We start from the raw sequence: 17290 nt of genomic DNA, 5'->3' as shown, positions 1-17290 counted from the left end.
CTGTCAGTTTTCTTTGCTGGATGTTTCCATTTGGTACTTCTTTTTGGTCCTTAGTACAGGCAGTACTTACCTTTAATGAAACTGCCAATAGTGGAATCTGGGAGTAACATCTTTTCGCCTCTCTCCTTGGTTAGGAATTTGAGCCCCATCTGGATTAAGGTTATTTGCTCTACTCTCAACATCTGGAACCGAGTTCTGTAATTAATCTCATGAATGTATAATGAGATTGGGACTGTTGAATAAAAATACTGAAGCATTTTCCTCAAGATCAGTTACTTGGTCAGCATCTGCTTGTCTCCTCATCCACTACTCTCCAATAAAATTCATAGTAAAATATTAGGTCTCAGCCATTTTCTTTAAGGTGCTAAGTGGCTTCAGTTTAATGTCTGAGTTTTAGGTGCTAAAGACTGTAGTTGACAGCTTTTGTTTCCTGACCATAAATCTTAGCCAACAGTATTTTTAGGATGTCCAGTGAACTCTTGCAGCTCTTGACGACTATTGCAAACCTCTACAATTTGCATTCTGAAGTTCATTCTGAAGTTTTCTTCCTTGCTATGAAGATGAATTGTGAAATGTGTTGATTTTGAATTTTAAAAAAACCAAAACAAGACCACCAGTTCAATCAGAATAAAATACTGCAGTGTTACAGTTTTCTTTTTAGGATGGGAAGATGAGAAAGCAAACACAGCAAAGTACATTCCACAGGGGTTTTTTTGTGAATGGGTTCAGTATACCAGTACATGATCTACATGCTATAATCATGAGAGTGATTAAAAATACATATATTCAAAAACCTGCAGTAAAAACCAACTTACGAAACATGAACGAAAAGGTTTCATGGTTTCAAAAGCCATTAATGGCTTTTGAAGAGTAAGAGCAATGGAGCTTCATGTATTTAAAGTCTTGTATATGGAAACTTAAGATGTAATACTTTTGTATAGGATTCAGGACCTGAAGGCAATAACTATACAGTCTAGAATGGTTTTAGATAAGAAAAGTTAAATTTTGTGCCTATGTGTAATGCCTTATGTATGCTTAAGAAAGACCAAGTGATTTACTTTGACAGTCATCTAGTCAACTAGTTGTCATTCTCCTGCAGAGTTTGTATATGAAAGAGATTGTTCTGTCCTACAGGTAATATTTCCCCTCCTTTTTTAGTTTTCCCAATCATTGGGTTTTTTATGATACATTTAACCTGCAGCACATGCATGTGGGCTACTGTTCTGAGATCACTGCAGCTGAGCAAGTGAAGTGAAATCTCTGTAATTTTTGAGTCAGAGAAACAAAGATAATTTTTAAATAAGATGTTATTTTGGCTTCAGGCCTCTTCAGTCCAGTACTGTTGGTGAAGTGGATGCTTTCTTATGTGTTCTGGGCAATCATAATTTTTTGGGCTGAGGCTTGGTGCATTCTTCGTAAGCTTCTCAAATTTCTCTTTGATGCTGTGTCATGGATGCAGATATTTATGAAGTGACCAAATCGCATCCACTGGGTACCAAATTTATGTTTGTGCATGGGGTACAGATTGACATTGTTTCAACTGTCTGATCTTAGAAAGGGAATCAGATGAATTTTCCAGCTATTTCAAGTGAAGGAAAAAGTTACTCATTGTTGCAGTGCATGCACTGTCTTGAGACACTGGTTCTGTTGTAGTGCTGGAATTTACTGAATGAGTTTAAATAACTCACTCAGAAACTGTAAACTCAGTCGATAACAAAACATTTCTAAAGAAGGACTAAACTAGATGTTAAAGTAATTTAAGGGGTATAACCTTAAGAACCTCTTCAAGTCTCTTCTCCTGTGTGGTTTTGTACTTTTGGCATTGAAATTTCTCAAATTTTGTCATGGTGAGGATAAGTGATTTTTCTGGATGAACATGCCAAAGTGTTTTGCAAATACAGAGCGACTATGCCTCAAGTGCTTTCTTGAAGTATGCTGGACCTTCAGAAATTTTGTGTGACTTCTGTTTTAGGCATTCTTTGAGGATATTGCTGGCAGCTATTTAAATTGTATTTGGTACTTGCAGGTTGCTGATTCCAGCAAAGTAGTTTAGTTAAATGTTATTTTCAGCTAAATTCAGTATTATCAATTCTGAGACTGGACTTGAATGATGTATTTAAATATATAAATTAAGCATTAAATACATAATGTGTATTTTTTAATAAAAAATGTTAAATACTTTCCAGACTAACTTTGAGAAGTTTGCCAGATGTGAGTTCTTCCTTGAATAGTTATGTGAAATTTTTTTTCAGAAAATTTATTCACAGATAATGAAAATGTTATACTAATTGGAGAGCATCCAAGTAAAGCAGAAATTAATGTAGAGGTTAAAATGAGTAAATACTGCACAACACAGGTGATATGAGTAGGTTCACCAAGAATAGTCTGGGGAAACTGTCTAATAATGGATACCTGATGTCTGCAGTGACAGTGGTTCTACTGTCACTATATATATAGTCTTTATCTGAAGTCTCTTTCTAGGAGAGCAAGGAAATGGTAGTGCTGTCTGATTCTGGGGACCTCAGTGAGCTTTACATATTTCATAAATGAAGTTTTAGTAGAAGACACTCCTTACTGGAACTTCTTAAAAAATGTCAGTCACTTTTTGAAAATATTCTTAAAAAAAAAAGTCTTGCATTAACACTTTAGATCTGATATACTGCCTGCTTCTTATCTTAACAAAATCAGTAGCTGTAAAACTGTGATTACATGCGAGGAATGTTGAGGGACAGGTACAGCAGTTACGGTCATATTCTCGCTACCTACAAGGAAGGAATTTGATGGAACTGATAGGCAAAATAGTTACAGAACTCTTATGATGGAAACAAGGAGTTACTAAGTTCTCAAAATACTAGAGAAAAATTCCCGGACAAGACTTTATTAGCCTGGCATTAAAATAACTGCAGAAAATCAGAGCAAAGCCACCACTGCTCTGGGATATGTGACATAACATCCTCTAAAACAATATTGCTAGTCCAGAAAGGTATATTAGAGCTCTCTAGAAGCAGGAATTGTATTTTTTTTTCTTTAACTAGGTTAGAAAAAGTCATGGTTTTATAAACAGTAAATATTCTGGATTTGAGATAATTTTCAATCAGCTCAAGGTAGCTGTATTGCTTGAAAATACTATTAAAATGTTTTAAAAAGTTAGAAACAAGTGAAAACAAGTGAAACCCTGTTACTGGTGATTGGGTGTAAATGTCAAGACCCAGCAAATAAAAATAGGTATGATACAGAGACACAAATGGGAATACCTGAGTTTTTCTGTCTCTTTTTTGTTGTTGTTGCTCTCCTGTCCTTGCCCTTTCATTTTTACTTTTCATTGAACATACAAATGCACATTACTCCCATATTCAAAATGGAAAAGTCTACATAGTGTATCATAAAATGAACAGTAAAAACATTAAACCCAACATTTTAAGTACTGGCCTGTAAAGTCTTGGAAAATCCTTTCTGTAAATAATATATTCTATTTGAAATATTTCCATGCTTTTAATATTGGCAATTATGATGGTAATATGAATTTCTTGAAGACTTTTCTTATTGTTCTTTGCTACCTACATTAGAATCACATGCATAGATGTATTATATTGATTTTACAGGCTTATTTCTCAGAAACTGAATATCCTACACATAATCATTATGTCTTTAGCATCATCCTTTTGCTGAGCACTGTGGATTTGACTTTCCTGTCTTTATATCAGCAATATCAGTGCCTTTTATTTTTCATTTAGTCCCCCACTCCATTTTAATGACAATTTTTAAAGGGAAAATTTCTTAAAAATATTATTAATTTCACATATATCGGAAGTCAGTCTATTACTTAGGGTTATTTGTCATTATGCACAGTAAAATAATTTAAGCTTGCTAAATAAATTCTACAAATACAATACTTTCCATACATTTATTAGAAATAATTTTCTTCCTCCTTATTAAAAAATTAAGACTTAAAGCCAGGAAACCACTCCAGGTAAGTTTCAGGTGCAATTTTTTTGCATCATTTTTTTCCTGTGCTTTAAGAATTTTCAGAAACGTTTTTTTTGATGGGACTAGTTAAAAATAAAATCAAACCACCAGACACACACAAAGTAAGAAAATTCTTGCATTTTGCATTCAGTCCATTTTGTAGTGCCTTAGTTTTGAGCTTGGTACCTGCCTAAAGACAAAGCTGGCAGAGGGGGAAGGAGTGAGTGTTGTGTTTCTGATAGAGGTAATAGTGCTCAACAGGTAGCAAAATTATCTGGTAAAATAGTGCTTTGTTGGAGAAAGATAATTTGTCTGAACAGAAATTCTTTGTAGCAGTGCCTCTCACTTGGTAAGCGTGGTAGCTGGCACCTCACCAGCTGCTGGCAGAGAACATCCATGTCAGCCAGTTCCTTCTGAGGAGCTGTTTTGATGTGCTGGTTTGTTAGGGGTTTGTTTTTGTTGTTACTCGTTGGTAGTATAAGTTTTGATTGTGAAAGATCAAAGATTTTTACAGTTTTACAATTCAGATTTTTGTCCAGCCTTTTGCACTGAGAGTGGAGCTCTCAGCTTCTGCATTCTATATAATTGTCGTTAATATGACAGTCTTGTACTATGACTCCAGTAGATGACAAGAGACAAAATTCTTCAGTGAAGTTTTGTCACTCTAGATATGGTTCATGCTAGGGTCTCACATGATTTGCCCCCTGATTTTCAATTCTAAGGCACAGTGGAATCTGGCTCTTAAACAAACCAGAAAATTCACATCATGGCTAAAGAGTTTTCTTGTTGACCCATGGTACCTTTGTTTTGATACTGCGTATGATGGCATTATGTGCAGTTGCCAGTCATTCAGTTCCATGAAAGAAATTCTAATTTATTTCTTCTCTTACTGTCACAGATGAAAGGAATTTTAATTTTTTTATTTTACTGTCACAGACTGTGCAATCATTTAAAGATCAAGGTACAAATATTTCACATAATTTTCTGCTTTAGGAGGTGTTCAGCTCACCACAGCTTACAAGATTGCTGAAATAGAAAAAACACTTTTCTTGGAAGAAACATTTTTTTATTAGTCTCATTTATTGATTGTGTTAAAACATATATTGGGTTTGCGTGGCCAAGCTTTCATGGAGGGAGTGGGGGGGCAGGGGTGGGCTAAAGGGGTAGCTTCTGTGAGAAGCTGCCAGAAACTTCCTCCATGTCTGGCAGAGCCAATCCCTGGCAGCTCCAAAGATGGACGTGCCGCTGGCCAGGGCTGGGCCAGATAGAAATGGTGGTAACAACTCTGTCATAACAGATTTAGGAAGATTAAAAAAAAGGACTTACTTGCGCAGATGGAAGCCAGGAAAAGAGAGGGTTGAGGATATCTGAGAGGAACAACTCTGCAGACACCCAGGTCAGTGGAGAAGGAGGAGCAGGAGGTGCTCCAGGCACCGGAGCTGAGATTCCCCTGCAGCCCATGGTGCAGACCATGGTGAAGCAGCTGTGCCCCTGCAGCCCATGGAGGACCACGGGGATGCTGAGATCCACCTGCAGCCCGTGGAAGAGTCCCACACTGGAGCAGGTGGATGCCTGAGACAAGACTGTGACCCCCATGGGAGACTTGTCCTGGAGCAGGGTCCTGTCAGGGATCTGCAGACCCATGGAGAGAGGAGCCCATGCTGGGTCAGGTTTGCTGGTAGGACTTGGAACCCCTTGGGGGACCCACGCTAGAACAGCCTGTCCTAGAAGGACTGCACCCCGTGGAAGAGTGACCTGTGTTGCAGCAGCCTGTGGAGAACTGTTGCCTGTGAGATGGACTCCTGTTGGAGAAGTTCATGGAGAACTGTCTCTCATGGGAGAGACCCCACATTGGAGCGGGGGGACTCCTCCTCTCCTGAGCAGTGGGACTAGCAACATGTGACAAACTGACCATAATCCCCATTCCCTGTCTCTCTGTGCTGCTGGGGGAGGAGGTAGAGCTGGGAAGGAGGGAGGGATAGGAGGGAAGGCATTTTTAAGGTTTTATTTCTCATTATCCTGCTCTGATTTTGTTAGTAGGAAATTCAGTTAATACTTCTAGTTTGAGCCTGTTTAGCCTGTGGCAGTATTTGGTGACTGATCTCTCCCTGTCGGTGTCTCAACTTGTGAACCCTGTGCTATGTTTTCTCTCTCCTCTCCAGCTGTGGCGGGGAGTGATAGGCTTTGGTGGATGTCTGGCATTCAGCCAGGATGAACCTGCTGCAGAACACCAGCAGGAAAAAGCATGGTGTTCTTTATATATGCCCTGCTTCTGGATGACAGTCAGAAGACTGTGTGATGTACCAGGGGATGCACCTGCACCATAGTGTAGAAATAGATGTGGATATAGTATTTACAACATCAGTATTGTTAGCAGCATAGCTCTCTAGGTGTGTTTTAATGCGAAACCCTAACACATGATTGTGTTGTAGGAATTGATCTTAAATAATCACTTCAAAATGAGTCCTTACAGTCAATTCACAGTAGAAAAGCGAAGCCATTGTTTTGTCTAGCACCACCTTCTCTTTGGCAGAGGAAATGAATTAACACACAGCACTGAGCTGGTTATGAAGAATCCTCTCTGTCACATCTGGAGGCTATTATCAAAGTATTTGCAAAACTTCATATGGAAACCCCTTCACCATGGGGAATACGGTTTGAAGATTTTTTTGGTTTTGCCCCAGCCTTATATAACACTTTCCAGTATACATAGGGGAGGAGGACTTCTTAATGAAATGCTTCTAACTGATAATGTCTTGAATTATCATTAGAACATCTGAAAAATAAGCTCTTTTTAGTCCCCCTGCAAAACTCTTCTGTTATGTATCTATGTGGAAGCAAAGTTTCTGATAATTTAGATGACTTTATGAACCTTCTTAGGGTATTCAAACAATTATTAGTCTTTGGCAGGAAAATTGGAAAGAATACCATTACAAATCTTTCCAGTAATAAAGACTAGATACTGCTGAAGACTGCATTACTTGATAAAATGAAAATTAGTGCTGTGACACCACACTTAAATCACAGATGTGTAAGAGATGGTGAGTAGTGTGAGTATGAAAAGATAATGTGCTGATGAATATGTGGACTCTCATTTCATTATTTGAGAGGAAGTATACATCCATTGTTAAAACGTGGGATTTGATTGTGACTATAGTTTGTGTCATAGAGAAATTGTGTGAACCAGTTTAAAACTGGGATAACAATACCTCAGGGATTGCAATGTTGGTGCAGCCAAACTAACAATATTTCTCAATGTTTCTTGCATTAAAATAATTTTAAAAGGTCTTGGATTGACTAACCAAGTATTGTCATGCATCAAAAGCTGCTTGTAAATAAAAAGCAGATATCAAGAAATAATTTTTGTTGGTGACAAACCGTACAGTGACCTATGTTAGGTAGAACTTTGCACACTTGAAAACCTTTTAGCTGTTTGGGAAATGTGATGAGGTGAGTTGGTTTTCTTCGTCACAGCCAAGGAGAATTTCACAGAGTATGTATTAAGTCAAATAATTTGAGCGGAATTGATTCAGTGGGAGCTTTTAGGCTTGATTAAAGCACGGTGAGGAATAATGAGAGAAAATAAAACTATGACTTCATGGGGTTGTAAAGGACTATATGAGGGAATTCTGATGTGTCAGTTGAGGCTACTCAATGAAATCTTTGACTGAACAGCTTCTGTTGAAAAACCTTATAGAATTTAGAGCTGGGTAAGGAGCCAGATGGTGAATACTATCTTATGCTTCCCTTTTATGAATCATATGTGTATGCTCGCTTGCATACTGTGTGAATGTACTCTGTGCAATAGTGAAGTTGGAGTGAACCTTTGCATCCAAAGGCACGAGATGAGGATATGATGAGAATAGTGTGAACCTGGAAGGCAAAAAAAGTGGTGGCCCAAAAGGGTAAATGGGAAACCTCTGCTGTGTCAGGTCATGATAAAAACCCAGGAAACAGATTATTAAATTAAAATGAGTAAGTTAATTGATACATTGGATACAAGTTCTGAAAATTACTGTGGCAACACATTTCTGAGACCTTGAATTTAAAATGATCATTGATCACGTCTTATGCCAGTTTTTACTAAAGAGAGGTAAAGGTAAATTTTCTGGGGATCTAATAGGATTTGCCTATCTGTAGCTGCCCATATCAGGCTTCCTGAGCTTGCCACTTGTAAGGTTAAGAATTTGTGCCACTATTGGGTTGTTTGTTAAAAGTTTATGCACTGGCAGACTAAGTTCTTCTCTTCCTGGTTTTGGCCATTGAAGTCTACCTACCTTCCTGCTGCTGGTTCTGGAATGTATCAGATCTGTCTGTGATCTAACTATGCCTGTCAGAAAACTATCCAGGACTTTTCCCAGGAGTCTTTTCTGACAGATCAGTAAACTAAATTTAATCACGGAGTTGTTCAACAAGTGCACTTGCACTGCATGGCCAGAAGTAGGGCAGGGTGAGTAATAGGAAAGGGAGAAGGAGATGGTGGCTGCAAGTGGTTAAACGGGATCTCCATGTCACGTGGAGCCAAAACCAGACAGAAATTCAAACCTGTTTGCCAACCAGTGGTCAGAGCAGTATGCAGTTCAAACCCGTCTCCGGATAGCTACGATTTTGGTTGCATGCGATCACTTCAAATAGTCCTCATTTCAAAAGAAAGAAGAGATTATAAAGATTGCATATTGTTGCACTAATGTGAATATATATGAACTTACAGGTTGTTCTGACATAAAGCATAGTGGTACCTGCTTAAACACAAGAGAAATGGACTTGGATTTAAAGTACCATTTACTTGGAGGAAAAAGGACATTACTGTTACATACAGTGGTGAAGGAACTGAGGGTGTACAAAAATGGTTTTGAATCTTCCAAATCCTGCTTTAATAAAAATATTAAATCATTGTTATTGTCTAAAATACTCAGTTCTGAGCAAAATATATTTTGACAAGGTTGTAGTGATAAGAAAAGGCATGTAGTATTTTCTTTGCACCTCATGAGTCTGATTTTTCCCATGGGCTTGTTCACGGCCAAAGAGTACAAGATTTATTACATGCAGTGATTAACAGCATTAGGATTATCTTCTGCTGGGCAGGAAGGACAGAGTTTTGCTTCCTTTTGCACTATTGTAATCTTGGGATGCGTACTTTCTTGGAACTTTTCCTTTCAGCAGTCCATATGAGTTGCTGTAACCAAGATGTCAATGTTACATGACTAATTTTTGCAGAGCAAAATATTCAAGCTTTATTTAAAAAGCATGTTCTAATTTGTGCCATGAAAATTACTTTGGATTAAGGGATCTGATTTTTCTCATTTTATTTGCCTTGTTCCCCCCTTCTGTTGCATTCATGTTACTATGAGGAATCTTACAGCTTTACTACAGAACTGTAATTCTACTGTGTGTTGATTATGAAGATACGTGGGTAATTGTACAACCCCTCTCCCAACTTGGTAACAATACTTGTCCCATTTATGTGATGCTTGAATTCATTTTGTAGTTACTTCAAATGTATATCAAGGAAGTTTCTTCAAGTAATCCATGAACTATCTGCTCCATATGCTGCTTTTATTACAAGTAGTAGTCACTCTTTCTGCTTTTTCATATGTCAGATCAATTTAATATCTAGGCTCTTGGAAAATAGACTGACTTGCTTGATGTAAGTAAAATAATACAGAATATGCTGTTTAACCAATGTGAATGTAGTGGTAAATTACCAATCTGTGATTTCTTTGCTTGTGATTGCTTTGGAGTTCTGGCCAACCGACCAAAGCCCTAGTGTAGGTCAGTCCCCAGGGGAAGAATAGCCAGTTACCCCTCCGATTGGGCAAAGAGTTTATCACTTGGTTATATTGCTGTTGCTGCATTAACTTTACAAATGTATCATATGAGATGTAATCACATCTGGAAACCCTTGTTCATTGGCTTCACGTGGTGGGCAGGATATAAAGAAGAAAGCAAATAGTCTTTGCCCTATAGAGTGTACAATATGCTTTATATCATCTTTTGTTCAACTTTTCTTTTTTCCCTTCCCCAGGTTATCCAAAGCCAGTTAAATGTCTTGTCAGAGAGTATAGATTAAAGAATTTGTAGTGAAAGTGCGGCATTGTCCTTCTCTCAACTTGCTCCAGCACTTTGTCTTTCCAGAACTCAGTGGCCCAGAATCAGAAACAGAACTCAAGGTGTGGCCTCACCAGTGCCAAGTATAGTGGGACAGTCACTGCCCTGGTCCTGCTGGCCACACTATTGCTGACACAGGCCAGGTGCCATTGGCCTTCTTGGCCACCTGGGCACAGCTGGCTCATGTTCAGCAGCTGTTCACCAGCACTCCCAGGTCCTTTTCTGCTGAGCAGCTTTCCAGCCACTCTGCCCCAGTCTGTAGCACTGCCTGGGGTTGTTGTGACCCAAGTGCAGGACCTGGCAGTGGGCCTTGTTGAACCTCATAGCACTGGCCTTGGCCCATCAGTCTGTCCTGTCCAGGTCCTTCTGCAGAGCCTTCTGCCCTCCAGCAGACAACACTCCCATCCAACTTGGTGTCATCTGTGAATTTCCTGAAGGTGCACCCAATCCCTTAGTCCAGATCATCAGTAGAGGTATTAAACAGGACTGGCCCCAAAGAGAGGTTTTCAGCTGTTGTTTTTAATTAGCACAGTCTGGTAAATGTCTCCTTACAAGAAAAGGCATTTAAGACTCCTTTGGCAGATACCTTCTGTACCTAATTTTTAAATTTTTTTTTTTAATTAATGAGGGTAATCAGGATTAAGCAATGTGTTTACAGTCAGCATTTAGTATTTTTAGCAGTTCATGAGTTGTATTGCTGTTTTTTCCTTTCTTCTGTCATTTCCTGCAATTGGATTTTCATTGTTTTCAGGTACATAGCCTGTTGTTGGCTCATAAATTCTTTACAACTGCTTACTAAATGTCCATCTTTCTCCTGTTGTTTACAGCAGATAAGCTCTTAATAGCATAAGGTCTTGGATTTAAGCACTAAGCATATGAGGATTTACCAGTGGTGATTTTTTGGTATTTCTGTTCTTCTCATAGAGTATTCTGTCTTCTACTGCCATTCTGTAGCTGTGTCAACACCATCAATTCCTACTCCTTGTACCACAGTTTTTTATGGAAATAGGGTCACTTATAACACCGTTGTCCACCAATAAATTCATTCCGTTTCAAAAGGTTCTTTAAGTTTATCACTTAAGGAAGGGGCTAAGGAGACAATATTGGCCTAATTTTCATCTCTTTCAAGCTCCTCATTTTCCATGTGGCTCAGTGTGATGTGACTCAGTGTGATGCTGTTCTTGACACTCAAGCTAAGTTTCTGGCTGTGGTCGGTCTTGTGTAGAGTATTGATTATCTTTATTAAAGGCATGAGCTGTTTTGAAATGAGGGTTATCAAAGTAATTTGCTTTTTATGTGTTATCCTGTTTTTCTTGATTTCTGGGTTTATTTACCCTTTCCAGGTTTGATTCGTATTATAAAATTCTATTGGTGTCCTCCTGTTGGATGTATTGGCAGGATGTCATTTCTTGATTATTACATCAATATTTGGTGCTCTCTGCTTAGTTGGTATCTCCCTTGTTTGGGTTTTAGCTTGTGGGGAGGGTGGTGATGGTGGGTGTGTGTGTGTATAGTTTGTTGTTTGGTATTATTTTGCTTGCTGTTTAAAGAAAAGCCAACAAAACCTGACTTACTACATTTGTGATTTCATTTGTCAGGAATTTAAAGATTTTGAAATAACAATCATCTGGTCCTCCTGATTTGGATGTTTTTATTTATTTTCTTCTTCTCCACACTTTAAAGTCTCTTTGTTTTCATGTTTGTTTGATGCTTCTGGCTAATAGATAGGAGGTAGGACTGTATCTGAGGCCAGCGAAGACTTCTCATCCTAAATTTGCACCGCATAGAAGTATTTTTTTCAGAGACACGTCTGTGAAACATTTTGCTATGTTTTACTATAAGATCTGAGACAAAATTTTAATTTATTATTAATAGTTAATGGCAAGAATCACCTATAGTGCTGCATAAATCATGTGAGGAAAAATGTAAAAACATTCTGATGGCAGAGTTGCATTATTTGGGTGTGCTGTGTTTTCAGTGTTTTCTTGGCATCTCCCCTTGAATTGTCCTAGCTCTTGAATTGTCATCTGGGTTCACATCCATTTGGTTAAGTTTTACTTTCAAATATCTTTTGTATTTAATGCTAGTACTGAAGTTAATTTAAAATATCATCTGTTTTACAACAAATGGTGTAAAATTCTCTCAATTGTTGAATTTCTTCTTTCAGTGATTGCAAAGGGATCTTTTAAATACTGAGTATCTTTCCCTGGTCTTTTTAGAAGACAAGGGTTGTTAGACATTACTGCTTTGGAACCCTATGAATAAGATGGTGTAAGAACAGTAAAACAAATGCAACGTCCACACACCTTCCCCCTGCTGTGACTGGCTTGGAGGTTTGTGCTTGTCCTGCCAACTGCAGCTAGGCTTTTTGAGATCTCCCTGCTTCTTCCTCTCTCCAGGTGCTGGTTTGAGTCTTTTCGCTGTCTATACTGATTACCCTGTCCTCTCTTGGTGTTTATATAGCTCCCCTCCCTATAGTACTGAAGTCATCAGTGTGTTTCAGCAGTAGATGGGCTTCCTGATCCAACAAACCGTTTTCCTAAATCCTGCAGATCTGAACAGCAGAAGTTAGTATTCCTGTCTGAGGCATAGGGTCTTGCACAAGAGCCACAGCTGAGTCACATAAGGGCAAGCTACCATGCTGATTTTGTCTTTGAAAACAGGCCCCATGTAAGCTGCATGTGAGACATGGGCAGTGTATGAACAGCCTTTTGGCAACCTCTCGTGTATGTTTCAATGCTGTTGAAAGGTTGACAGTCTCACAAGAAGCTGCAGGTATTGTTCCTCTCACCTTATTTCAGGCCTCTAGTCACACTGAGCTGCTTTCATGGTTGGTGGAGAGTTCCAGGGCAAAACTGGGCCACCATCTGTAGATGTCATCATAGACATCTGTGCTTGAACTCAGGGTCTGTGTATTTCTCTCCGATGGGTGAAAGGGTAACCAAGAGTGACTGGCTTCTCACTGCATGGTTGATAAAATCAGATGAACACCTTCCTGAAAGCTTTAACTTTTCACTTTTCAGTACATTCATAACGTGCTGAGAGTGATTTCAGCAGTCTTCATTTAGCTGTTCTTGCTAGTTTGAATGAAGGCATTTGCATTTCTTCAACGTTATAATCCAGTCATTTCACTTACATGTTTGCAGAGCCTGCGAGAGTAAAATCTTGCTCTGATAATTAGAATTTCAGGGTAGTGTGGTAAAAATGGCAATAAAGTCAATTTCTAGAATAGTTACAATACTTTCATTTTTTTCAAGCTAACTAAAGTACCAGTATCTGACAAATTAATGGACATGCATTCAATCAAGAGCAATGCAGAATGAATTTAATCATAAATGTGCATAGCTGTATTCTGTTTACATTTGCTAGAATTAGTGTTTAAATTGACTGCTTTGTTGTTTGGAAAAGAATGGATGATGTTACATTAATATTGTTACATTCATATTGTTAAAGAATACTTTTTTGTCGCCTGCTTTTTGCACAGAGTACAGTAACAGGTTTTGTGATGAAAGCTGCGAAGTCTGTATGTTTTTATATAAATGAACATTAATTAGTGTTCTAGATAGTTTCAACTGTACAGCCAGATTTCAGTTAGACAGTGCTACTGTAATTTGAAAAATTAGTGAGTTCCTGTTACACTTTGATCACATTTTTCAGGAATAAAAACTGCCTTAGCATGATAATGAGTGGTTTCCAGTTTGGACATTAAAAACCTTAAATTATTTGGATTTTTAGCCTTTTGTATCTAGAGTTTATTTTAGATTTTCATTTTCATTAGCAGATTGTTTTAGCAGGTCAATTTTTAGCTGTCCAGGACTCCAGGTGATGCCACACCAGTGCAGAGCAGGACAGTCCCCTCCCTTGACCAGCTGGCAGTGCTGTGCCTGATGCACCCCAGGACACAGTGACAAATGGCCCTGTAACAGGCAGACCTGAGTTGTCAGTAGAAGGATGGTTTTAAAACATAGCTTAAGAATATTTTTAAGGAAATGGACCAATAAGATACAAATTGTGTCTTTCTGGGCTATAGATGTAAAGTTCTCTTTTTTTCTGTCTGTTGCTGTGTAGGGTTTTTCTCCTCTCTGTTCTTGTCTCCTCTTTTTTGTCTTTGTGGCAAATTGGATTATACTTGTACATTTATAGAAATGGAGGAGGATTTTTAAGTAATGTACTATAGGAAAGGTTGTTGTCAAACATTTATTTTAATTTATAAGATCTACTGGATTTAAAACTATATTTCAAAACTCAGGAAGGAGAGAAAGCTTAAAGACATCACTTTCATGTTGGAGGCAGGGACATGATTAATAATGGAGAAGCAACCCTAGAATCATTTGTATGACACCATAACAAAAAAAATCTGGTTAGAGTAAGAGATGTATTTATTAGCTGTGTGAGCTCAGTCTTCTTTTGTGTTTTAGTGTTATTATTTTAGAGGTGAATTTGACCCATCAAGGTTTATCATTCTGTGTTCTCTCTTGTATCTCTATTGTGTGTACTTTGTATACTGTGTCTGTAGTGGGCATATCAAATCCTGTTGGTATGCAGTGTGGCTGTCCTTCACAGTTTTAAAAACTCTGAGGATGCTCAAGTGACATGGAGGAATGGAACAAAGACTGATTTCACTAAGGTGCTAATAAGAGTCTCTGGCACATCTGCCTATTCTGTGCTGACATCCTAGAAGTCATTCTCATCCTTTAACAGACACTATTCCAAAAGTTAAATCTGCAACTTTTTATTTCTTCAAACTTAATTCTTACTTTCAGTTTTGCCGAATCATTGTGTTGAGAAGCTTCAATTAACTGGGGTTGTGTAATAATTAAAAATAAACTATTTTGGCGGCATTTCATAGCAATTATTAGTTCTTAGCTGTGCTAGAAGAAACAAGAAAACCATGTGGTTAGATTTTAACATAGTGTTGATAAGGCTAAAGATGCAGCTCTGAGTATGCAGAAGGAGTAGATCTGTAGTGTTAAGACTTACTCTACATGAGGGATTAAATTATCCAGTATCTAGTTTGTTTAAACTAGATAAAAAGGTTGTGCATATATAAAGTACTTTGTGAGGTCTGTGCCTCAATAGAGGCAGAGTATTAAGAGTGGCTTCTTTGGCTCCTCTTGTCCTGGCACAGCTCTAAAGCAGCTGCATTGTACTGTAGCCATGTGTATAGCCCCTTGCACTATTCATACTGAGGTGAGTCCTCACTTGGAATTGCAGTGGGACTGCTTTGAGGAAGAGATTCTGCCATCTCCAACCTCGATCTGTGCACAGCAGTTTCTGAGCTGTACTCCAGGTCAAGATTGACAAAATAAGCAGAACTGCAAAGTGGTTCTCAGTGTCTTAATCTAAAATATCAATAAACCTTTAAGTATCAGATTAACACTTCCCTTTTTCTCGTATTTATCCTAACTGTACAAGTACTAACTGTGATTATGCAGCAGAACATACATTGATAGCACTTCATCTTTTTAAAAAGTCTTGTTTAGTAATAAGGAATAAAAGCAGAAAGAACTCATTTTTTTTTTTCTGGTGTTTTTCAGATGGTGGTAAAAACCTTCATGGATATGGACCAGGACTCAGAAGATGAGAAGCAGCAGTATCTCCCATTAGCCTTGCACCTTGCATCTGAATTCTTCCTCAGGAATCCCAATAAAGATGTGCGCCTCCTTGTAGCTTGTTGCTTGGCTGATATCTTTCGTATCTATGCTCCTGAAGCTCCATATACTTCCCATGACAAACTTAAGGTAAAATGCTTCATAAACTAAAGGCTTTTCTCCTACCTTACTCTTACTGAGAAAAATATAAACCACCCCCTCCCCCAAAAAACCCCAAATGAACCAAACAGTCCACCCGCCCCAACAAAAAACCCAAAAAACCAACAGAAAAAAATGTTTTTATTCCCATGTATACTGATTTTCAGTTTTATTAAAGAGACGTTTCTTTAATCCTGTAAGTCAGTGTAATACTAAAGGGCCAGAGATGTGTAAAGGAATGCTAGATGGCCAGTATCTGTGTTGGTGATAGATTTCTGTCAGTGCCTAAAGAAGACAATTTAATGTTCTCATGAGTTTGAAAATGTAGGTAGATGTCACTAGTAAAGGATTGTATTTTTACTTTCTGCTGAATCAAGCTTGTAAACTTTGTTTTTTGACAGGACATATTCTTGTTTATTACAAGACAATTAAAAGGCTTGGAGGACACGAAGAGCCCTCAATTTAACAGATACTTTTACTTATTAGAGGTAACACAATAGTTGTAACTTTCAGTAGATGGTATTAGCTCTGTAAGCCTAACAAGTGTAATCAGTCTTTCTCCTGATGTGCCAGTATGCCTGGCAAATTTCTTTTATTCTGTAAATCACACCAGTCTCATTAAAGTTCAGTGAATTGCTTCTTTTAATACTTATAATGCTGTTGGCATTTAATTAGTTCATCAGTCTGTAGTTGAGGACATGTTAAAACAATTGGTATTTATTAACATTTAGCCTTTATCCTACAATTCCATACATTGAGGGTTTTTTATTAAGAGAGAAAATTTCAAATGCTGGTTAAAATGCAAATGTGTCTATATTGGGGATGGGAGAAGGAATGTAAGGTTTTTGCTTTAAAAACATTGCAAAACCATACTCTTGACAATAACTGAGTGGTGGGGTTCCGTGTGCTTTTAGAAATAATATCTCATTTCTAAACAAGATATTTGATGTTTAAAACATGATGTTTTAAATTGTATTGTTTCACAGCATGAAGAAAAAATAGGGTCTTACTATATTGCCATTCTGTCAATCAGCTTTTATACTTAAGAAATCAGATTATTCTGTATTTAGTTTTTTCTGGATATATCTTGCAAAGCCCCTCTGTGTTAGGCGCTCTTTATATGCAAAGCAAATATCCAGTCTCTTTCCCCAAAGCATTTGCATCTATTGTATATTATTTTTCCTTAAATAGAAAAAAAAATGTAACTAACATGATTATATTTGTGTGACTTAATGTGAAGTTGTACTAGCCTGAATATCCTAATTTTTGTTCTAGAATTTAGCTTGGGTCAAATCTTACAACATCTGCTTTGAGTTGGAAGATTGCAATGAAATTTTTATTCAGCTTTTTAGGACTCTTTTTTCAGTTATCAAGTAAGTTGAATCACTTCCATTATATTGAACTGTCAAAATAACATCAGGTTTGGGGGTAGACTGAATCATAGCATAGTCTACAGATAAATATGT

General features: G+C 37.8%; 1 protein-coding gene across 4 annotated transcripts in view; it reads left to right on the top strand.

The window, feature by feature from the left end:
* Positions 1–17290, top strand: part of PDS5A (PDS5 cohesin associated factor A) — an 87511-nt gene that overhangs the window by 14815 nt on the left and 55406 nt on the right. For all 4 annotated transcript variants that reach the window (XR_001865245.1, XR_001865244.1, XM_017744314.1 and 1 more), the window contains exons 2-4: positions 15612–15815; positions 16226–16312; positions 17100–17197. Coding sequence is in view for 2 of the 4 variants with exons in the window: in XM_017744314.1 (XP_017599803.1) it covers positions 15612–15815; positions 16226–16312; positions 17100–17197 (389 nt within the window). In the remaining 2 variants the exon portion in view is untranslated. The remainder of the gene's footprint in view (positions 1–15611; positions 15816–16225; positions 16313–17099; positions 17198–17290) is intronic.

The sequence above is a fragment of the Corvus brachyrhynchos genome, unplaced genomic scaffold (assembly GCF_000691975.1).
Source record: "Corvus brachyrhynchos isolate BGI_N302 unplaced genomic scaffold, ASM69197v1 scaffold17, whole genome shotgun sequence".
NCBI lineage: Eukaryota > Metazoa > Chordata > Aves > Passeriformes > Corvidae > Corvus > Corvus brachyrhynchos.
Note: the sequence above shows the minus strand (reverse complement) of the source record. Positions and strands in the feature narration are given on the sequence as shown.